The 24,897-nt window shown below is 39.0% G+C and overlaps 1 protein-coding gene across 3 annotated transcripts in view; it reads left to right on the top strand.

The window, feature by feature from the left end:
* Positions 1 to 24,897, top strand: part of LOC123501433 (glycosaminoglycan xylosylkinase-like) — a 50,010-nt gene that overhangs the window by 2,439 nt on the left and 22,674 nt on the right. The window contains exons 2-3 of one of the 3 annotated variants that reach the window (XM_045250258.1): positions 14,469 to 14,489; positions 15,877 to 15,936. In XM_045250258.1, the coding sequence (XP_045106193.1) occupies positions 14,469 to 14,489; positions 15,877 to 15,936 (81 nt within the window). Of the gene's footprint in view, positions 1 to 9,138; positions 9,150 to 14,468; positions 14,490 to 15,876; positions 15,937 to 24,897 lie in introns of those variants that run through there. The other 2 variants (XR_006673636.1, XM_045250259.1) reach the window with 2 other exon arrangements.

Here is a 24,897-nt window from a genome sequence, read left to right as displayed (position 1 = left end):
AAACTGCCCGAATCAGCAGCACCATTCACCGTGCAAATCTGAAGACAATGAAAACCATCCACAACAAGCAACAGAAGACTATCAGGTCAACAGTTAGGGAGATGAACATAGCAGAGAGAAACATTGAGATTGCTAGGGAACGTGGCCTCAAGACCGAAGACCTCCTGCAATATGATGTAGTGCCATCCCCAGTGCTGTTTGATAATGAAGGAATGATGACTAAGCCTGCAAAAAGTCTGCTGATCAAGGAGTTAGAGGCAAATCTCAAACCTGAAGATTACAACTACAATCACAGAAACAATTCAGCTTTCGTATTGGATGTGATGGCCAACGTTCGGAAGGTGAACCTCAGCAAACTTTCAACATTTCAAGACCTACTTGCCACTTTCATTTCAACATCTGAAGGGTACCGCAGGTTTGGACGCTGTGATTTCGTCTTTGACATGTATCCAGACAAGGCCTCTGTCAAGGACAGTGAGAGGAAGAGGCGAGCTGAAAAGGTGCCCATAGAATACACCTCGATCGATCCTTCATCCCAGCTACCGAAACACATGGATTCCTTTTGGCCTTCCAACAGCAACAAAGATCTGCTCGAAAACTAATCTACAAGTACATCTGCTCAAGTGTTTCCCCCATGGCAGAATACCCAACTGTGCTCGGTCAGGTGACTGGACAGGAGGAAGAATGGCAATGCCGCAGTATCTACAAAGGTGTAGAAAAGACCCTGCCACATTTGCAATCAAATTTTGAAGAGGCGGACCTGCGCATCCCTCTGCATGTCCTGGACTGCATTGAAAATGAACATAGGGTGTGTGTGGTCATTACCAGTGACACGGATGTGATTGTTGCTCTGCTGTACCATATGCCAGTGTTTCTGGGGAAAGGCCTGGAAGAGTTGTGGGTACGTGCTGGAGTTGGAGAAACCACTCGATATGTGCCTCTTCATACCATGTATACAAAACTTGGACATGACCTCTGCAGAGTCCTACCAGCTGTACACAGCCTTACTGGGTGCGACATCACCAGCAAAGTCGGCACAAAGAAGAGTGCCTTAAAGGCCAACCCAGAAAGATTGCTTAGGCATTTTGGGAAGTTGCCGACCCTGTCACAACCTACCATCAGAGATGCAGAACAGTATTTGGTCAAAGTGTTCAGACCAGTAAGTAAGGCCAAGAATTTCTCTGCCATGCGGGAAGAGGTTTTCCATCACACTAAAGGGACTTCACATCACAATCTGCCCCCCACCAGCCAAGGACTCCTTCCACATATCAAACGTAGCTACTACAATGCCTATAGCATTATCCATGCCTTGGAAATGGGTAATGAACACACAATCTCACTGATGGCAGAAGATTTTGGGTACAAGTGTGAAAAGGACCATTTAGTGCCTGAAACCTCGTGGAAGAGCCTGGAGCCCCATTGGACAGTTGTATGCTCCTGTACAGCATGTGCCAGGGCCACATGCCTTTGTAGAGCTGCCGAGACCAGATGTGTTAATTTCTGTCATTGCAAAACAGCGTTACCACTTTCATGTAAAAATCCATTCTAAAAGGAATACAGAGATACCATGTCAAAATCCACCTGATTGTGGCTTGTGCTAGGATCCTCCGTCAAATGATGTCTCCGTCGTGACATTCAAACAGACAGTGAATCATAGAAATCAAAGAATGGTAATGTTAATGATGAGAGGACCCCATAAGGATGTTTTTCACCAAGTTTGGCTTCTCTACATTTGATGTTAGTGACTCAGGAAGCTTGCAAACCTTTCGTGACTTTCAAACTGAAAGTGAATTTTCATCAGAAAATCGCCAAAAATGCATCATTTTGGTCGAAAAATCATGTCAGTGCCATTGAAACATGTTATAAAAGTGTCTGCTATATCTCAACATGATAAATAAAAAGGATTTTTTACTCTAAGACTATTTCCTCGATGGTTATTAAGCCAAACCTGAATTCCAGCATTTCGGCCAAATTAAGCCGAGGTATAATTGCATACTGAGCTCTGCAGAGAAAACGTACCAGGTGCGAAAGTTCTACCCAACCTTTTTTGAAAGTCCTCATCATATGGAAGAGGAAAATGCATGGTTTAGCTGTAAAAGAGAAATGTACACAGACACCCCCCCCAGAGCCTATACTAGTGGTTACACTCAAGATGAGCTTGGGCGGTGATATGGACCCTAATATGGGTACCACTATAAATAAAATTGCCTGCGCCACTAATGGGCAGAAGCTGAACAGCGCTTCCCATACACTCTTCAAGTGTGCCTACAGGCGCTATAGGCCTTACCGTAAAAAAAAAAAAAAAAAAAAAAACATTTCAAAACTCTAGAATGCATTTAGGTCATTAATAGATTCCAATATTTTGCATTTAAAAACTTTAATATTTGCTAATAGCCTACGTACCAATTCTATTCATCTTGTTTCGACGCAATAGTCATTCTCTAACTATATGTATCTCTGCTGTCTATCTCTCCCTTAACTCTTCGGACTATAGTAAATTCTTTGACTATTTAACTTTAAAGGTGGAGCACATTCTGTCCCTCTACCCTTTTGCGGATATCTCCATTCTTGGAGATTTCAGTGTTCACAACCAGCTTTGGCTTTTCTCGCCTTTCACTGACCATCCTGCTTGTTTCGGCCCTCTAAGAAAATTTTTGAGCAGGGTGCTGCAACTTTATTGGAGTAGTTTCAACCTGCAATTCAGCGGTCATGATAATACTGAACCATGCATCTCAATGTATATCCCAGATTGTATAGTACAACACAGCTTGAAAGTAATGTACATATGGTAAAATAACCATCCTGCTTGTTTCGGCCCTCTAAGAAAACTTTTGAGCAGGGTGCTGCAACTTTATTGGAGTAGTTTCAACCTGCAATTCAGCGGTCATGATAATACTGAACCATGCATCTCAATGTATATCCCAGATTGTATAGTACAACACAGCTTGAAAGTAATGTACATATGGTAAAATAAAAAATGCATAATCGACTCACACGTTGCCTCTCGTCACTGGGCCTATGATAACGTGTCCACCAACTGACCTTGCCTCTGAGCACATATGGCACACCTGATGAAATTATGAGTCTGGTAATAATAATGGCACGATCTTTACACCACAACAATAATAGACATAACTTTCATTGCATCACAGTAAGCATATGTAATCACCTATAGAAATACCGAGAAACAGAATATCAATATTCAACAAATAAACACCATATGGAGTCACCAGAATCAACTAGAATAATACAGACACCATATGGAAACAATACAAGGTCTAACAATTAATATAAGGATCTGATATAGCACCCAGATGATAGAACATGTCACAACTTTTACATACCTTGTACAACATATTAAATTCTTATCACAGAAATTTATCGAATCAAACATAAGGAGCCGTGCTCTGACACCACAACGGAACCTCCTCCCCGCACCGTGGCCACATCACAACCTCTCGACCCTTAGTATAAAGGTTCACACATCATTTTCTTAACAACGTTATATGCCCTTATACAGTTACAATTACAATACAATAAATACAAGCCAACACAATGATGAAATAAGGAAATATGCAGCATATATGAAAATGAGTTAATAACATGACCGTCCCAAACTAGGCACAGCTGCCTAAAAGCCCGGGAAATATAAATGATCTTTGCTGACGATACACTGGTGAACTAGACTTCAACTTTGCTATCCTCCATGACCTAAAGTAACAAGTCCAACACCCTAATCGTATTCCTGACCGTCTTGGAGATACGCCCAGCATTCTTGATCTCTTCCTTACCTCTAATCCTTCTGTGTAGGCTGGTACCCTGTCTTCTCCGTTGGGCTCCTCCGATCACGATCTCATTTCTGTATCTTGTCTTATTTCTCCAATCCCTCCTCAAGATCCACCAAAGCTGAGGTGCCTCTGGCATTTGGCCTCTGCCATTTGGGGAGACCTTGGAAGATATTGTGGTTATTTTCCTTAGAATGATTACTGTTTCCGTGTCAAAGACCCATCTCTTTGTGCTGAACGCATAACAGAGATGATTGTGTTTGGCGTGGAGGCGTACATTCTTCATTTTTTTCTCAACCAAAACCTTCTAAACCTTGGTTTAACACAGCCTGTTCTAATGCTATACATGAAAGAGATGCTGCCCACAAAAGGTACTTGACATTTCCATCTCCTGAATTTCACTCACTTTATATTTCTTCCCGGAATCATGCCGAGTCTATTCTTCAACTTGCGAAACACTCCTTCATAAAAAGAAAATGTCAAAATCTTTCAAACTCAAACTCTCCTTGAAACTTCTGGCATTTGGCCAAAAATATCTCCAATAACTTTACTCCTTCAACTTTCCCTCTTTTATTTAATCTTGATGGTACCACTGCCATCTCTTCTGTCTCTAAAGCTGAACTCTTCTCTCAGACCTTTGCTAACAACTCCACCTTGGATGACTCTGGGCTTGTCCCTCCCTCTCCCCGTCCTTCTTCTGACTATTTCATGCGAACAATTAAAGTTCTTCGTAATGGTGTTTTAAATGCCCTTGCTGGCCTAAATCCTCAGAATGCTTATGGACATGATGGGGTCCGTCCTATTGTTCTCAAAATCTGTGCTTCTGTGCTTGCACCTTGTCTAGCCAAACCATGTCTATCAACTTTGCCTTTCTTTCTTGCTTATATTTAGCCTGTTCCTAAAAAGAGTGACCGTTCTAATCCCTCGAACTACACTCCTATAGCTTTAATCTCTTACATGTCTAAAGTTTTTTAATCTATCCAGAATAGGAAGACTCTTAAACATCTATCACTTCACAATCTTCTATCTGATCACCAGTATGGTTGCCGTCAAGGTCGCTATACTAGTGATCTTCTGGCTTTCCTTACTGAGTCTTGGTCACCCTCTTTTAGAGATTTTGGTGAAACTTTTGCTGTCACGTTAAACTTATCAAAAGCTTACGATAGAGTCTTACACAAAGCTTTTATTTCCAAACTGCTCTCCTACGGTTTCTATCTTTCTCTCTGCAACTTTATCTGAAGTGTCCTTTCCGACTGTTCTATTGCTGCTATGGTGTTGTGGTCAATGTTATGTTGCCACGAAAAGGGCACAAGAGTAGCAGTGTCGTTAGTTCAGGAACTCTCTCACACTGTCTTCTCAGGGGAGTTAACGAAAACACAGCTTGGGTTTTCCTTATATTAACAATACAGTTATTTACACTACACAAGGATAGTCTTGTACACACACACAGTCCACAGTTCCCTGGCAAACGCCCGGGGGAGCACAACGGCCAGCTCGTGTGTTCGTCAGACTCCAACTAACGTAGCTCCGTCTTGTCAATCTCTCATCAGCAAAAACTCACTGACACCGGTGACCGACTCATATATTAAAGAACAGTTAGAAATGCATTGGTTACAATAGTTAAAGTATTACTTAATTATAAATGAAAGAAATAAAATATATGATAGTACTAAATATATGTCTATGCTGTTATAATTACATATATATAATCTAGTAACCACAGGTTCCCACACTGAGCCTGTGGGAACGTATACTGACTTAGCATAAGAAGTGCTTGCACATGAAAATGAAAGGATGTGCTTCTCGCTAAGATCAGCCTCGCTTCTCACGGCTGTGTGTAGAAACAAGGAAAAATAATTATATACAATTCATACCCTAACAATGGTAGACGGCCACTGTTCTCCTAAATCTATTAATAGTGGTTTTCCTTAGGGTTCTGTCCTGTCACTATATTTTTTCATTATTCATTAATGATCTTCTTTCCACGACCTTTCAGAGACGACCAACTCTTTAAGAACTCGATAGGTCACGCAGGGACGCCACAGGTCGCCTGACTTCTGATATTTTTAAGATTTCTTATTGGGGCAGAGAAAATTTTGTAGTTTTCAATGACTCAAAAACTCAGTTCCTCCATCTATCAACTCGACACAGCCTTCCAGACAACTATCCCCTTTTCTTCAATGACACTGAACTGTCTCCCTCCTTTACACTAAATATCCTCGGGCTGTCCTTTACTTGTAATCTTAACTGGAAATTTTACATGTCATATTTTGCTAAAACTGTTTCTATTAAATTGGGCGTTCTGAGGCGTCTCCGCCAGTTTTTCTCGCACCTCCAACAAACAACCTCTGTACAAGGGCCTTATCCGCCCCTGTATGTTTGTGGGGTTCCACTCACACAGTTTTATTAGTTAGGGTGGAATCAAAAGCACTTATTCTCATTAACTTGCCTCCTCTGACTGATTTTCTTCAGCCTCTTTCTCACCACTGAAATTTTGCATTTCTTTCTAACTTTTATCGCTATTTTCATGCTAACTGTTCTACTGACATCTTGTGGCCTCGCAGCACAAGGCTTTCTTCTTCGTCTCACCCCTATTCTGTCTAACTCCCTAACATGAGAGTTATCAGGTACTCTCAATCATTCATACCTTTCTCTGGTAAACTCTGGAACTCCCTGCCTATTTCTGTATTTCCGTCCTTTTACAACTTGGACTTTTTTTAAGAGGGAGGTTTCAAGACATTTGTTCCTGAATTTTGGCTAACTCTTCACTTCTCTTTAAGGGAACCAGCACTCAAGTGGGCCTTTTTTATACATATTTTGTTGTCCTTGGCCCTTCCCTCCTGCATAAAAAAAAAAAAGAAGTTGTAAAAAATACAGTGAAACTTGTATTTGTCGAGATCAAGATCAACGATTGGCGTTTACATGTTTTGGTTTGGTTCAATAGGTGTATGACCATTTTGGCAAATTCTTCCTGACTGGTGTCATTCAATGACCTATTATTTATATAATATATCATATGACCTATTACATATTGTTAACTTGAAAGAAAGAGTTGTTTTGGGGTGTATTACCCATCATCATTTTGTTTACATCTGGGGTTAGATTTCAGAGCCTCTGTTGCTATAGATTACCACCAACTACGGCCTCAATCCTAAACCTTGGCCTCATAGGACACAGGCTGATTTCATGAGACTTCCTTTTTTTTTCTTTTTTGAGAAAAGATGCGTGTTATCAGCCATCAAATGCGGTAAATCCGCCAGATAACACCAACCACACACACACACACACACACATGGCGGTGGAGAGCATAGTTGTGTTGCCAGGAGCTCCCAAAGGAACATTCTAACAGCAGAAGTAATGAAGCAGAAGGACTTAAACTGTATGTGCAGGAACTGGGCCCATAAGGTGTCCTGTCTACAAAAATAAGCAAAATTTGGGTGCCGTTACAGTGAAATAATGGAGGGACAGGCGGATGTTGGTGGTGCTGCCAGACGTATGTTGTCAAAACATTCACCAAGGCTAGGTAAGATAAGATTTATTGAAACACCAATTGGATTGAGAAAATCGGAAAAAGAAAACACTAATAATGAATTTTTCAGGATTTCGTGAGATCAAAGGTAATGTGAGAAGTTGAGGGAGTTGAGATGCATGAAAAAAGTGATCTCAAGTATTCTGGAATAGCAAGACGAGTTAACTAAAGAAAACACTGAACTAAAGGCCTGTTCAGAGGAAGCGACTTTGGAGACCCGACTTTGGAAGTGCGACTGCAAAGTCAATGGAAGTCCATTGGAGTGTTCATACGTGGTCACTTGTCGCTGGGCTGGAAGCGCGACTCGAGATATCCCTCGGTGAAGCGCGTCTTTTGAGCGACTCGGTTAACATGTGTTTTCTATGAGGCTGTTCAATCGAGGCGACAGCTTCCCGCGTTTTCGTGAATATTTACGCCTCATTTCTGATTTCTGCCAGCAGCTCGTCGAATGTTTTGATGGACATTCTCAGATAGTTAAAGAACTTTGGTTCATATTCTCTTAATTTTGGGTAAAGGGTGCAGAACATACTATGGATAAGTCTGTCATGTGAAATAGGGTGAACCCAATGTTGTCTGGGTTTCTTTTTCCGCCTTTGCCATCGACGATAAATTATCCAGGCACACGCTGCTTCTTCTACGTCCATCACTACCAGACTGACAGAAGTTAGGGGTGGGAGGGGGTAGGCAAGGTGGACGCGAGACTGGTGTCGCCGTCCGTGAACAGTCAGCCCGCAGTCGCGCTTCCAAAGTCGCTTCGTGTGAACGAGGCTTAAAGGAGAGAATAGGAGAATGCGAGAAAGTAAAAGAAGGGAATCAAGTGATGAGAGAGATGTAGAGTTAAAGAGACAAAATGATATATTAATAGCTACATGTGGCAAATATAAAGATGCATTAATGAGTCTACAAGAAAAGTTCAGGATAGGGTAGTTAAAGTGGAAAGTGGAGTGGGTGAGATCAAGTTGGAGGAATTAAGAAATACCTGGAGAAAGGAAGAAGAGAAAAAAGCTAAATTCTCTGAGATAGTAGAAAAAAAAGGCAGATTAAAGAAAAGACAAGGGACACAGTAATTCAAGTAATTAAGGGCAAGAAAGATTTGGTGAGGCACATAGTGAATAAGAGGAAATGTAACCTAATTTTGAGGCTGAAGGAATAAAGAAACATAAGTTTGAGAGAGAGAGAGAGAGAGAGAGAGAGAGAGAGAGAGAGAGAGAGAGAGAGAGAGAGAGAGAGAGAGAGAGAGAGAGAGAGAGAGAGAGAGAGAGAGAGAGAGAGTTGGCAAAAAAAGGTGGTATTAAGTTTAAGGACAGCACACAGGGGTTGGAGCAGGAAGTGGAGGAAGTGTTTAGATTGGGAAGATATAGTGAAGAAGGAAAGAGACCACTGAAAGTGAGTGAGATCTCAAATGGCGGGGGAGATAATGGCAAGAAAAGAGATATTGGCTGAAGATACTGAATTTAAAGATATGTGGATAAAAACAGACATGAACTTGAAAGATAGAGAACAGGAGAGAGAGCTAAGAAATGAATCTAAGGAAAAAAAGCGAGAAAAGGATGGAGATCGAGAAGATTGGTTCTAGATATGATGAGATTGAGGAAGTGGTATTTTCGGGAAAAAAGAAGAGGTAATGGAAGAAATAAAAGTGGAGGGAGAGGCAAAAAACTATACATATACAAATATAGATGAGTTGTTGTCCTGAGTGTTGGAGGTTAGAGACTATTTGAAGGAGAAACGACCAGATGTAATGTGCATAGTAAAAACAAAATTAAAGGAGGAGGTCAATGTTGGCTTGAAGGAAGAGGGATATTAAAGTTGAAGAAGAGAGAAAAAGGAAAAAGGTTCAAAAAGGTTCGTGATGATATGTGTGGAGGAAGCGCACTATGGAAATGGCATGGTGGTAGTAATGGGAGTAACAATCAAGACCGAAGAAATGTAAAAAAGGAGAATCATAGTCATGTATGTACTACCTAAGATCAATACATGGAGAACAGAAGAACATAAGAAAATGCAAGGAGAGGTTATTAAGTTCTTGGATAATATAATAATACTATACCTACTATTAGTAAGAGACCTCAATTACAAAAGAATAAACTGGAGAGAGATGGAAGTAATTGGTAATGCTGGATTGTGGAGTGAGATGTTACACTTAACTGGATCATTGGGTGGAAGAATCAACATAGTACAGATATGACTAAGAACCATCATTGCTTAACCTAGTATTCACAAAGAAGTCGGAGATATCACTTTATATCAGGGAAAAAGTGACCATGTAACATTATAATTAGAAATGCAGGAAAGAGAAGTGCTAAGATACAGGGAGCCTACAAAAAGGAGATATTAAATTCTGCAAAAGCGAATTTTGAAAAGTCGAGACAATTTTTTGATGCCATAGAATAGAAGAGCATTATGAACGGCAAAAAAATATAAATTATTCCTACAAATGTATAACGAGGGAATGAGGAAATGTTAACAATCTATAGGGTAACGAAGAGTATACGAGCCTATTACAATGAATGGCAAATGTATAGAAGCTAAGAGGAAAGAAGATAAAGCTTGGAAGAAACTCAAAAAGTAGGAAAATGAAAGCAATAGACAGCAGTATAAGGATGCTAAAAATTATTATCTTAGAATAAGGGTACGTTTACATCAAGCGAATCGAATCGATTCAATTCATGAAGATTTATAAATCATGTTGATTCGCCACATTAGTTTCAATGTAACTGTTTACACTAGGCGAATTGAGTCAATTCAAATTATGGCGATTCATGGCGATTCAGAATCAATGATGATGATCAATGATGATGGTTTGGACCCATTTTTTCATCATTCGAGGCGATTCAGTCGAGGAGTAAATGATCCTAGTGGACGTTCTAATCAATTTAGTACGAGAAACACGTGTTATATATGATCCTAGTGATCTTATGCGCCAAGATCATGTACATGTATTGTACTGAACCATAGAAGGAATTGTTGTAGCCTACGAATTACTAGACAATAGTATTCTGCATATTTTGAAAACAAATGACACCAATAAGCGTTATGGAAATGATTGCATATTTTCATGTGGCAACTTTAGGGTTTATCGTCTACTTTTGAAATGTGTGACATAACGTAACCATCAGTCTGCCATGCACCAGACAGAGTCGGGGAGGGGTGTAAACTTCCTGCTATTAACCCCAGTGCCTCTGATTTCGTTCACTAAATACTAAAATGAACATATCTGTAATTGTTTTAATATCCTCTTGATATCCTCCGTAATCCTAAATAAAGAGTAGACGTTATAATATGCATCAACTGGTACGCCCATTTCTTCAGTGGTGAATGTATGTATCAGTGAATCATTATGTCCTGCCACTCGACAGTTCCACCTGGCGAGACAAAGTATTCTCTCAATGTCACGAACTGACATGGGTTCTGCTGTAGGCTTAGTACTTCTTGTTGATGACTGGCTCCACCAACATCTTAAATTATTCTGTGGTTACCCTAAAGAAATCCTAAAACCTCTCCGGATTATTGATCAAATCTGGGAACAAATGTCCAAAGCTCTCCCAAATTCAAGTGTTCTAGAATTAATTGCATGCACCCATATTCATTGCCGACGCTTACGCCTACGCTTCTTCAGCCACTGTAACACTGCTATTTCTCCAAAAACTAATAACCAGATGGTGTGTCAGGCTGGGCACTAAAGAAATCTACAGATCAGTTCTTGGAACCAATTTGGAAAATGGTTACCAGTTTATTAAAGGAAGGGAGACTATCATTAGAATGGAAAAGAGGTAACATGATTACAATATTCAAAGGAGGAAAATCAACTGAGCCATTAAATTACAGACACTTACAAGTGTTATGGGGAAGCTATTTAAAATTGTTATCAAAGAAAAATTAGGCAAATATCTGGAAGAAAATCAAGCTATATCGAACAGACAATTTGAGTTCAGTATAGGAAGATCTTGTGTGTCAAATTTACTAAGTTTCTACTCAAGTAATTTAATATCCCATTTAACCTTCCTCCTTTAAATATTGGGATTATATTAATTCTTTTCTAACTTCATATAAGCTGTTTTAGCAAGAGATGAGAAGATTTTTAACAAGAGTTAAGATTATGAGCAAAGGGCAGACCGAGGATATTCAGTGTGGAAAAAGGGACAGTTAAGTATCAATGAAGAAGAGGGGATAATTATATGGAAGTTGTGTCGAGTTGATAGATGAAGGAAATGAGTTTTTGAGGCATTGAACACTACTAAGTTTTCTCTACCCCAATCAGAAATCTTAGAAATATGATAACTCAGGCATTTTGTGGCATCCCTGAATGATCTGTTGTCTTCCTGAAGGCTTGGTAATCTCTAAGAGGACATGGAAAGATGTAGGGTGGTATTATCAGCGTAGGAGTGGATAGGACATGAAGTTTGGTTAAGATCATTAATGAATAATAGGAAGAGAGTGGGTGATAGGACAGAACCCTGAGGAGCACCACTATTAATAGATTTAGAAGAAAAACAGTGGCCGTCTATCACAGCTTCAATAGAACGGTCAGAGAGGAAACTTGAGATAAAGTTGCAGACTGAAGGATAGAAATCGTAGGAGGTTGGGCTCCTCCAATCACAATCTCATTTCTATATATTGTCCTATTTCTCCAATCTCTCCTCAGCATCCCTCAAAAGCGGAGATGCCTCTGGCGTTTTGCCTCTGCCAGATGGGGAAGGGTCCTGAAGAGGTATTATGCTGATTTTCCCAGGAATGATTACTGTTTCCGTGTCAGGGACCCATCTCTGTGTGCTGAACCTATAATGGAGGTGATAGTGTCTGGCATTCTTTCTGTCTTCATTCTTTTTCTCAGCCCAAACCTTCTAAACCTTGGTTTAACACAGCCTGTTCTTGTGTCATTCATGATAGAGAGTCACTTCACAATCTTCTATCTGATCGCCAGTATGGCTTCTGTCAAGGTCGCTCTACTAGTAATCTTCTGACTTTCCTCCTACTGTTCTCAAAACTGTATTTCCTTGCTTGCACCTTGCCTGGCCAAACTCTTTTAACTATATCTATCGACCTCTATATTTCCTTCTTGCTGGAAGTTTCCTTACATTCAGCTTGTTCCTAAAATGGATGACCGTTCTAATCCCTCAAACTACCGTCCTAAAGCATTAATTTCTTGCTTATCTAAAGTTTTTGAATCTATCCTCAATAGAAATATTGTCAGACATATGTCACTTCACAATCTTCTATCTGATCGCCAGTATGGCTTCCGTCAAGGTCGCTCTACTGGTGATCTTGTGGCTTTCCTTACTGAATCTTGGTATTACCCTTTTAGAGATTTTGGTGAAACTTTTGCTGTCGCATTAGACATATCAAAAGCCCTTGATAGCGTCTAGCATAAAGCTTTGATTTCAAAACTGCCGGAGAAGATAGGGAACAGCATATGCTGAAGAATTAGAGGTGAGGAAAAGATCAAGAATTGGGATTGTCTCCAAGACGGTCAGGGATACGAGTAGGTTGTTGAACCAGTTGATCTAGGTCATGGAGAATAGCAAAGTTGAAGGCTAGTTTCCCATGATGGTCAGTGAAGGGAGAGGAAAACCAAAGCTGTTGGTGAACATTGAAACCTCCAAGAAGGGAGATCTCTGCGATTGGGTAGAGGGACAGAATGTGCTCCACTTTGAAACTTAAATAGTCAAAGAATTTGCTACAGTCAGAGGAGTTAGGGGAGAGAGAGACAGTACAGATAAATCTAGTTAGAGAATTACTATTTAGTCTAAGCCAGATTGTGGAAAACTCGGAAGATTCAAGAGCGTGGGCACGAGAGCAAGTTAAGTCATTGTGCACATAAACGCAACATCCAGCTTTGGAACGAAAATGAGAATAGAGAAAATAGGAGGGAACAGAGAAGGGGCTACAGTCAGTAGCCTCAGACAACTGTGTTTCGGTGAGGAAAAGAAGATGTGGTTTTCTACACAATGGGAATAAAGACCCCAGCATTCCCATTGCCCGCTCAGTCCATCTCAGGAGTCATATGATAATATGGAGCTCCTTTTAGAAGTTGTTAAGTACAACCAGTACCAGTCTAGTCTCTGTAGTGACATCAAAGTCATTGGGCTCCTTAAGAGTATGCAAGTGGGTCTCACAATGTACTGTTGCTTTCTCTGTCTCTGGGACAGTTGGGTTGTATACAAGCACTAGAAGCAGAACTGGGGATCTAGGAGCAATTTCGTGCTTGGTGAACGCAGTGTCCAAGAAAATCCTTTGGTAGACATGAACAAGGTGTTTCTTTCTTCTCTTTATATCAAGGTAGGTTTAATAAAGAATTTCGTGAAGGCCTTGGACAAAAATGGCGCTCCCTTCCAACACTTGTGCACTCTGTTCCCAGCTCTGAGTTCTGCTAAGTTCAAGGAGGGCATCTTCTTCGAACCTCAGATCCGAAAGGTGATGAAGGATATGAACTTTGAGGAGCTTCTTACCTCAAAAGAACTGAGAGCATGGGAGACATCCAAGTCAGTCTGCAATGGTTTCCTTGGCGGTGGCATAGTGGATAACGTGGTGAGTGTGGGATCAGGCAGACGTCCACGCGTAGGTTCGAATCCCACCACATACCTCTTTGAAGCTGTCATTTGTCAAGTGGTTCAAAGTTACCTATTTGTCACTATGATACCCAGGTTCTAGGTGGTTCCACCAAAGATTCACTTGGGTGGTGATGTGGACCCTAATATGGGGACCACTATAAATAAAATTGCCTGAGTCATTAATGGGCGGAAGCTGAACAGCGCTTCCCACATATACACTTCAAGTACACGCGCTATAGGCCATAACATAAAAAAAACTCAGGTACCAGATTACCTAGAGGGTATTGAGAAATTGAGGATATAGGATGCCAAATGTCGTTCAAAATTCACTTTCTCCACTCCCACCTCGACTTCCCTCTGAACTTCGGGGCAGTGAATGATGAGTATGGAGAAAAGTTCCACCAAGATATTACTAAGATGGAGAGCAACTACCAAGGCAAGTGAAACCCCAGCAATTTTTTTTGTTTTATGTTGTGGCCTATTGCGCCTGTAGGCATACTTGAAGAGTAAATGTGGTATTTTAATTAGCGTTTAATGTACACGTTTGAATGATGCCTGCATTCTTTCCTCCCTCCCTCCTCCTCTGCCATTCACTGCCATTAGTCGAAAACGTCTGTCTTCAAGGTAAGAACACTAATAAACTTCTGTTTTTATTATATATATTTCTATGCATTGATGCATTGTGTTTAACTGAAAAAGCAAAAACAAATTTCTGCCATCTCCGCCTTCCTCCTCCGACGCGTATCACTGAGGGGGCAAAAATGTAAACAAACGTCTGCGGTGGCGGCGGCCGCACCACCCCCCCCTCTCTCTCTCTCTCTCTCTCTCTCTCTCTCTCTCTCTCTCTCTCTCTCTCGTACCTAGTTAAAACTTCATTCATTATATGAATAATGTTTACAGGATGGTCAGTGAGCTCTTTTGTGATTTTTATAACAGCCAATTTTCTGTGGGTGGCTAATTTGTACACTCCAGCTCATCAACAGACACAAGCATGGGTTGGGATGCAGTAGGGAATGTGGAATGCACCCCTCAGAGATAAATATACTTTATAAAAGTAGTTTATTTATTCATATTCTCTTTTTTTATGTTTCATTATGTTATTATAAAATAATTATAAGAGCATTTTGAGATATGAACTCCATCACGGAACGAATTAAGCTCGTATCTCAAGGTACCACTGTATGTACAATTCATACCCTAACATCTCTCAGTCACATACCTGCCATGTCCATGCGGCACAAAAAGAAGGCATACATGGAAATATATTAACCGTGTACCTAGCCATGTTAAAATGTACTACAGGAAGTTCATGGTGGAGAGTGAAGTCGCCGCAGAACAAATATCGTGGCATTAAGGGTAGAATGAGAAAAAAAATAAATGTTAACAATAGGATGATGATGCTCAGGAAGAGATTCCTCTAAGACCTGGGCAACTTTAGAGCAAGGAAAGAAAGAAATATTTGTAAAATAGATAAGGAAAAAGATAAGAAGAGAAGTTAGCAGGAAACGCCATTTTGGATAGATAGATAATGTCGTAAAACTTTCTATTTTCTCTTACCCCTCTTCTGTTGCCCTCCCTAATACAGGAATTGACTAGTATTCGTAAACTCTAGAACTCCTGTCATATATATGATATTTGTTTTTCAAGAAGGTCTCTAGAAATTTCTCCAAATTTAGGTAATTCTTTCGTCCCTTTGCCTTTAGGGACTGACACCTTAGTGGACTTTTCCATGTTTGTAGACCTTGACCATTATCCTTTCTTCATTAAAAAGAAAATTATCCTAAAAAGACTTATTGTTTCCTCATTTTCGTTCCCTACACCATATACAATAAAACTAATGCAAAAGTCGCTGGTATTAGAATTTGAAATTAGTTTTCCTTTGAATGAATTAATTAAAATTGATTTCTTAAATTAAAAGGCTTTTACCATACATGTTTGTGAGACTGCTATGGAGGGTAATTGCGAGAACACTTCTGTTGTTATACTGATACAGTCTTATTTGATATTTCAGTTTTGGGGATGCTGAGGTGGATCACTTGGACATTCTTGCACCTGTTCTCCAGTGTTGCCGGTAGGTAATTTTATTTGCCTTCCTTACTTCTGATAGGGAAACATACTTTTAAGGAATATAATGAAAGGAACGAGATTTTCAAGTCAGTGAGAAATAAAAAAAAGTCGATTTAGTTAGTATTTCTGGAATCTGTTTGTATTAACCTCTTCAACTTGAGGACGCGTATTTTGCATCTTCATAGCGCTTGTGACATATTCAAGGACACGCATACTGCATCATGGCTGTGTTCTGCTGGATATGTTTTTGTTTTTTTTTCCCGGATACTGTAAGAGATATTTCAGAATGTAAGTCGTATATGATGCATTGGCTTACTTGACTTTCATCATTATTACTAACGATGCGCTGACTTACTTGACTTTCATCCTTATTACTAACGAGTATGATTCGTTAACACCAGGATAGGTACCAATGTGCCCTGCTGGCAATAATTTTGTTTTTTTTATGGAACCAATATGTAAGTATAGGACTTATCATGATGAGTGTCTCATAAAAGTGAAATACGTTCATCCTTTTCTGTTGTTCGTCATCTCCAAAAAAATTGTGGAGAGCAGCCAAACAATATATTTTCTTTAGAATTTGCATGGGTTTATTTCCTAATGTATGTATCTAGTATGAAAAATGATTTTCTATTATCATTTTCGTTTCCATTGACAGAGAGAGAGAGAGAGAGAGAGAGAGAGAGAGAGAGAGAGAGAGAGGGGAGGGGGAGGGGAGAGAGAGAGAGAGAGACCTGCCTCTGAGTTAGGTATCCTCCCCACCACCTTAAAGCTCAGGTACGGTACTTGCACCGTTTTCTATTGCATGGATTGAAGAGGTTAATAAGGTTTATGATCAACACTGCGATGCTTCTCCTAAGGCTTACAGGGTGCATTTGTCATTCCTTATAATTCTGAACTCAAACAATTGATGTTTGAAAAAAGAAATTTGTTCCGATTTTTATCTAAGCTAACTCTAATTCATTTAGGAACAAAATTAAGTATAAAAATAATTTAATAAGCCAAACTGATTGAAGAAGGGAAGTTGGTCTCTATATTTGATAGTTCTGATTTTCTGAGTAGCTTGGCATGTTGTGGGCTTTATTCAGTCAGATATTCACTGCCTAAACCTAACTTTATCCAGTGTATTTGGGAAGAAATAATAATCTTTTAGCATGATGTAAACTTGGTTTAGGCATGCCCTTTTCATTCTATGTCCCGTTAATCATTAACTCATTGTAGTTCAAGAAAGAGGATGTCCCAGCAAGGGTTTGATTCCAACATTGGACTATCCATATTGCTATTATCCATATTTGGAGTGAGAAATATGTCACTTCTCCTTTATTATGATTGATTTAAGTGATTGAGTTAAGATTGAGATGAAGAGTAATACTAGGCCCTTTTTCTTAAATCTGTGTAGTGATGATAGCTAAAACATCTTTGTAAGGATTCTCACAGATTCTCTCTCTCTCTCTCTCTCTCTCTCTCTCTCTCTCTCTCTCTCTCTCTCTCTCTCTCTCTCTCTCTCTCTCTCTCTCTCTCTCTCTCTCTCTCTCTCTCTCTCTCTCTCTCTCTCTCTCTCCTACACCAGAGATATGACAGAATGCTTGTGAATGTGAATGCATGCATATAGACATCATGGCTGTTGCTATATAGGTACAGTGTCGAGCTTTCGTCAGTGATAGGTATCTTTTCAACTTTCACTTTTTTTACCATGATATCAAACTATATATGCAGAATTTCATTTATATATTCTCACCTTTATATTTACTTTTTACAATCTTAGTACGTAGTGTGTATGATAACAAGTAGCTACAAAGGTATCTCAGGATATGTTTGCTCCGTTATGCATTCAGATTAGCTTACATCTTCTCCTGATGCCCTGAATTTGCATTGGCTTGTACCTGCAAACCCAGTTTGCCACCAGTGGCATCACACCATTGTGTTATCATCTGGGCTGTGGAGTCGAAGTCGGAGTCGGTAAAAATATCCCACTTCAACTCCCACTCCGACCTCAATATAAATTCAAACACTACATAAATCTCAAAAATCCCACTTCTTATATATATATATATATATATATATATATATATATATATATATATATATATATATATATATACAATAAACTTATCTCCATAGTGTCTGACTTGGGAAGATCTTTTGCTCTACAGAGGCCTCGACATTCGACTTCGAAGAAATTGTACAAAGCAAGGTATTACACACCCTCTAAAGAACTTAAGAAACGAAAAAATAGCTGGTCGCTTTACAAACAAATTAGAACACTTTATGGTAGAAATTGTCTTCTTGCTGTGTAGGAATTACTATCTTTTCATAATGTGAATTTTGAATACAGAAATTTTGCAACATAAAGACAGATAACTTACGAAGAACACATACTTGAAAGTTATTCTATAAAGCTTAAGCTTTATAGAAGAGCTCTCTTATATATCATGGTTATATAAGAGGGAAAAAAGTTGGAAGTCCCTCAGATTGTCCCCTCGGCAACAAGACAATCTGGTTTCCGATCCCAAAGATATGTCTCAGATCCTTGATGCATCCTTCGCCTCAGTTTACACCACACCATCTAGACTTCAACAGTTTCCACATCAGATTTATGATGGATCCTTTCAGCAAATCCGTTTTACAGTCAATTACATCTTAAAATTACTGAACAACATTGATATATCTTTTGCAATGGGGCCTGACTTAATACACCCAACAATGCTAAAAAAGAAAAATTGTGCGAAGAATTTGGCTTATCTCTTGTACAAGATATTTTCACTATCTATTACCACGAGTGAAATTTCTACTATTTGAAAAAAATCCACTATAGTTCCAATATTAAAAAAATAAATAAATAATAGGCAAAGAAGCGATCCCTAAATTGTAGACCTATTAATAAGTCTTACATTGGTGTGTTGCAAAACTTTGGAAAGGCTTATTGTAATAAAATTATATGAATATTTGGAAACAGATTCTATACTTAACAACTGGCTTTTGCTAGTCTGACCATTTTATGCGGTCCTGTCACACTTGTCCCAATACGCACCTCAAGTCAGGTAGTTAATGCTTATTAGGTGAATGGTGTTGTAGTACATATACATTGTAATGGTCTAAAAAGGCACGGTAGAGTAATTTGTGTTTATTTTTTAAATATATTTTGCATTATTTTTGCAAACACAACTATACTTGACAACGTTTCCTCCGAGCGTTGTCACATCCCTCTGGGTGACCGAGTGAGGTTACAGGTCAAAGTGACCGTGTGTAATCCATGGGTCACTTCCTCTCCCGCTACCACCCAGGATGAGAGAGAGAGAGAGAGAGAGAGAGAGAGAGAGAGAGAGAGAGAGAGAGAGAGACTGACTGACTGACTGACTGACAGGTAGATTCTTTTCTCAAATTTTAGTAATTTATAAGTAAGTATAGATCTCTGATGGAAATATATTTGCATGAAATGTAAATTAGAGAGAGAGAGAGAGTGGTGTGTGGGAAGCAAGGTTCTCATTGACACATAGGCTCTAATCCCTTAATTTGCCCAGCACAAGGTTTGGGAGCGCCGCAGGCCGGGAAATCACCGAAAAAGCCAACGTCTAAGTGATCTTCATAAAATGGTCAGACTATAATCTATGATGTAGTGACTAACTGGATAGATAAGAGATATATGGTTGATCTCATACTCTTTTATTTTTCTAAGACCTTTTTTTTTTTTATTTATACCATGTGAGCATTTTACTGGAATTTATGGGCTAAAGGGGATACTTTTTGTGATACTTCCTATCTCTAAGGCCACCCGCTAGGAAACCGTTGCCCCGAGTGAGGAAGCCCAACCTACACTTGAACCGTGGACAGGATTCGAACCCATGAGCTTGGAGACCCCTCGGACCCTAAAGCATGCATGGTTCCACTTCTTACTAAACTTTATGATATAGGCACTGATACGATCCTCTTTCTTGGATAAAGGCTTTTCTTTCTCACAAATCAATGGAGGTAGTTGTGGGTGGACAAGTCAGTTTTTTTTATTTCCAGTAGTTAATTGGGTACCTCAAGGCTCTGTATTAGGTCCTGTTCTTTTCCTTATCTACATAAACCACATTGGGACTTCCTTAACATGTAACTTTAGACTATTTGTTGATGACCTTAAATTATATATCTTTATACAGCCTTATAATCTCTCCACTATATTGCAAGACATTAGTTAAAAGAGATTTTTTTTTTTTTTAATTGCAGTTGCTGAATCCTGGGATCTAAAAATTAATGCTAACAACATCGTGTGTATAAGTTTTGGAGTCAATCTTCGTCAGATTTATGATCTGGGACTCTATTCAATAATTATATATGATAAAAAGTAAACCATTACACTTGCGTGACGTTGCTGTTGATTTATGTATAACTATAGAGCCGTCATTAAGATTTCACATCCACATTCAATCCTTGATGTCTAAAGCTGCAGGACTAGCAAACTTGCTATGTATTTACACCAGAGAATTGGTAGGATAGGCGGAGGAGTAGTTATTTATGTTAAAAAATCCTTCATTTCCAGTCAGGTTAATGGTATTAAGGTAGATAACAGAGTAGAGTCCTTATGGCTGGATGTTAGAGTAAACAAGTTATTAGAGTAGGAGCTTTTATAGGCCACCTAACCAGTCAGCAGATGTAGACAACCTTATGGTAGATGAGATAAATAGGGGTGTACTAGTCAGACAATTATCTTAGGGATTTTAATCTTAAGTCAGTAAACTGGGAGAGGATGGTAGGAGATGCTAGTGAAAATAAGTTTATGGAAAGTTTTCAGGATAACTATTTAGTGCAGATGGTAGATAAACCTACTAGGGGGAGGAAGGTTTTAGACATAGTACTAACAAATATTGAGCATTGTTTAAAGGAAGTTGAGGTAGGAGAGACTTTAGCAAACAGTGACCATCATATAATTAGATTTATCATTAATTCCAGTAGGGATAATATAGTGAATAAGACTAGAGTCCCAAACTATCAGAAAGGCAATTATGGTAGGTTACGTCAGTTATTAGGAGAGGTAAACTGGGAAGATAGTTTTGGAAATAAAACTGCACAGGAGATGTGGGATATTTTTAAGGTTGTAGTAAAGGGTATAGTGATGCAGTGTATCCCTTACAAAGATATAAGGCAGAGAAACAGGAAGCCATTATGGTGGACTCATGAGATAGGTAGCCAGATCAGAGAGAAGAAGAGGGCATATAGAGAGTTGCAGAAAAGTGGGGAAGATGTAGATTTGATTAGGTACAGACAGGTCAGAGATGATTTGAGTAAGGTTATAAAAAAAGTAAAAGGCAGGCAGAGATAAAACTAGCTAGAGCTGGGAGTAAAGATCCCAAAAAATTATATAGTTATTACAAGGTCAGTGATAAAAGAAATAAGGATAGGATTGGACCACTCAGAAAAGATGGTGTAGTAGTGGATCAAAATGAAGACATAGTAGAATTATTGAATGAACAATTTTCTTCAGTATTTACTAGGAAAGAATAGGAAATCCTGTTACAAACAGTGCGAGAGTAGTTTAAGAGCTTTAGAAAATATTGATATAAAACCGGGAATTATTAGGAAATTTATTCTTGAACTAGACGATAGGAAAGCTAGTGGTCCTGATGAGCTACATGCCAGAGTACTTAGGGAGGGTGTAGACAGTATTTCTGAAGCACTTAAGTTAATCTTTGAAAGATCACTTAGGTTTGCTGAGATACCTCAGGACTGGAAGTTAGCTAATGTTACTCCAATATTTAAAAAGGTAGGAAGGATGATGCGAATAATTATAGACCGATCAGTTTAACTAGTATAGTATGTAAGATACTAGAGAAAATCATTAAGGGTAGTATTTGGGAGCATTTAAATGAGAATAGATTAATTAGAGATACCCAACATGGCTTTAGATCAGGGAGGTCCTGTCTTACAAATTTGCTCGATATCTTAGAATATATTACCAAGGAGTTAGATGATGGAAATAGCATAGATGTTATATATCTAGATTTTAGCAAGGCGTTTGATAAGGTACCGCATAGGAGGCTAGTGTACAAATTGAGACTACATGGGATAGGGGTAGGTTAGTTGATTGGATTAGTGAATGGCTTTCTGATAGGAAACAGAGAGTAGTATTAAATGGGGCAATGTCTGAGTGGAAGGAAGTGGTTAGTGGGTACCCCAAGGATCAGTGCTAGGACCTCTTCTTTTCTTGGTGTACATTAACGATTTAGATATAGGAATTAGTAGCAAAGTATCAAAGTTTGCAGATGATACTAAGATAGCATGTGCAGTACAGGGTGAAAAGGACAATTACAGAATACAACGAGACCTGGACAGGCTGATAGCATGGGCAGACAGGTGGCAGATGGAGTTTAATTCTAAAAGTGTCAGGTTATGCATTTAGGTAAAGACAACACAAACTTTAACTATGAGATGGAGGGATGTTGGCTAGAGGCAGTAGAGGAAGGAAAGGATTTAGGAGTAGTGATAGACAGGACTATGAAATTTTCAAAGCAATGTTTAGAAGCAAGAAATAGGGCAAATAGGATCCTGGGTTTTATAAATAGAAATGTTAGTTATAAAAGTAAGGAAGTGGTGCGTAGCTTATATAATTCCTATGTTAGGCCCCATTTAGAGTATTGCATACAGGCCTGGTCACCCCACTATAGGCAGGATATCAACATGTTAGAAGCAGTTCAGAGAAGAGCAACTAGGATGATACCAGCATTAAAGCGCCTGGAGTATAGAGATAGATTAAAGGAATTAAACATGTTTTCATTTGAGAGGAGATGTATAAGAGGGATATGATAGAGTTATTTAAAATGTTCTCAGATACAAACTACATAGATGTGAGATCTTTCTTTACCTTAGAGGAGGGAAATAGGACTAGAAATCATGGCAGGAAGATTAGAAAGCAAGGCTGCAGGTTAGATATAAGAAAATATTTCTTTAGTCATAGAGTGGTAGACTTCTGGAATGCATTGCCAGAGACGGTTGTAAATAGCACTAGTTTGACAATGTTTAAAAACAGATTAGATAAGCACTTAAATTTATTAGATTTATAATTATGTATAGCACTGCATGATAGTTTTTATAAGAAATTTACTATAGTTAAATAAGACATGATCCCCATGTATGGGGACCACAAATTGTAGAGGATTTTGCTGCAGGACTTAGCCCTGTTAATGGGCCAAATATTTAGAATTAGTATATAATGTATTGTGTACTTGTAAGTGTATCTTTAAGTACTGATGACGAGGTCGCTGTGCGACTGATACAGGATAACCTAGATGGGCCCTGGTGGCCCTTTGTTATCCTATTATTTATGTTATGTTATGTTATGTTACTCATTGCCAGTCTCCTTCCTTCATGGTTAAGCTTTACGTCACTCATTTACGTCCTCTACTTGAGTTTAGGTCCCCAGTCTGGTGGAATACAGGTTATATCATGGATTTGACTCTTTAGAATCTGTTCAGCGACATTGGACTAAGCAAGGTGGCTTTTGGTAACATGCCTTATACACAACGTCTCAAAACTCTAGACTCGTATTTTGTTAAAGGGCGATTGCTGCGTGCTGATTTAATCAAGTGCTGGAAGATCTTTCATAGGATGTCTGGTGTTGCTCTTACTGATATTTTCATCATAGCCCCTTTGAAAGGGATGTTGAGAGGCCATGAATTTAAGATATTTGTTCCCCACACACCCTGTGAGGCCAGACAGATTTTTTTCAGTTCAACTGGTCAGGCATTGGAATGCTCTTCCTGCTGAATTAGCTGAAACAGACAACCTCTGTACATTTAAAAGGGGAATCAGTGACTTTTAGCTGATGAACTATTTGACTACAGTGAGAGTCACTAACTGTCATCATATTCTCCTTATCTTTGTATATGGTTTATAGCACACTATCTAATCTTGTCTTCATCCCTTTTATTGCTTTGGCTGTTGTTCTTTTTTGGACTGGTATGCTAGCCACTGTGGGATTCCCTCCAAGGGAGCCCAACCAGGTAAGAACCATAATCCCTACCGGGATTATGTGCAGTCCCCATGAATAGCAGGATTGTAAGTGGTTGGACACTTACCATTAGAGTTTTAAAAGTAAATATTCGTCCGATATAGTGGTAAAATTGATGAGTACAGAAAAAAAAAAGTAAAAGCTGACAGGTTGTTTACCCTGAAATGCTAGAAGTTGGTGGTTTTTTCAATCTGTTTGATTTGTTTTATTCATTTTACTCTAGATAAAACTCATTGACTCTGGGTGCCATTGAACCAGGCTAAGTAATTGTTAATGAAAGTCAACTTATCTGCAAACTAAACTGATAGTACAACATTTTGGGATCAAATCTTATAAATCGCAATGTACGGTACTGTTAGGTTAGTTTTAAAACTATATTAACTTGGATTAAGTTTGTTTAGGTGTAGTTTATCAGGGAAACGAAAATAGACTAAATTTTGCAGTTTCCCATAAAATCTAAGGAGACAAACGACCTTATTTAGCAAACTAAGGATCCATATACGTTATCCGGATTTTTTCATTATCCAGACCAGTGCCTGCACCATTTTATCCGGAAAAACGAGGGTCTCGTGTGTGTGTGTGTATGTGTGTGTGTGTGTGTATTTACCTATTTACCTAATTGTAACATACGGGAAAAGAGCTATGCTCGTACTGTCCCGTCTCCATATCTACTAATGTCCAGCTTTTTCTTAAAATCATGAATATTCCTTGCGTTGACCACTTCCACGTCTAAACTATTCCATGCTTCCACCCTTCTATGAGGGAAGCTATATTTTTTCACATCTCTCCTATAAGTGGCCATTTTAGTTTTTTCCCATGCCCTCTCGACATTCTTTCATTCCACATACACAGATCTTCCCTATCCATTTTTCCATGCCAATCATCACTCTGTATATTGCTATCAGGTCTCCCTTTCTCTTCTGTTTTCCAGGATCGGAAGTTGCATTCTGTTCAGTCTGTCTTCATAAGTCAAATCTC

This window comes from Portunus trituberculatus, chromosome 9 (genome assembly GCF_017591435.1).
Source record: "Portunus trituberculatus isolate SZX2019 chromosome 9, ASM1759143v1, whole genome shotgun sequence".
Lineage (NCBI taxonomy): Eukaryota > Metazoa > Arthropoda > Malacostraca > Decapoda > Portunidae > Portunus > Portunus trituberculatus.
The sequence above is the reverse complement of the archived record's forward strand: the minus strand, read 5'-3'. Positions and strand labels throughout refer to the sequence as shown.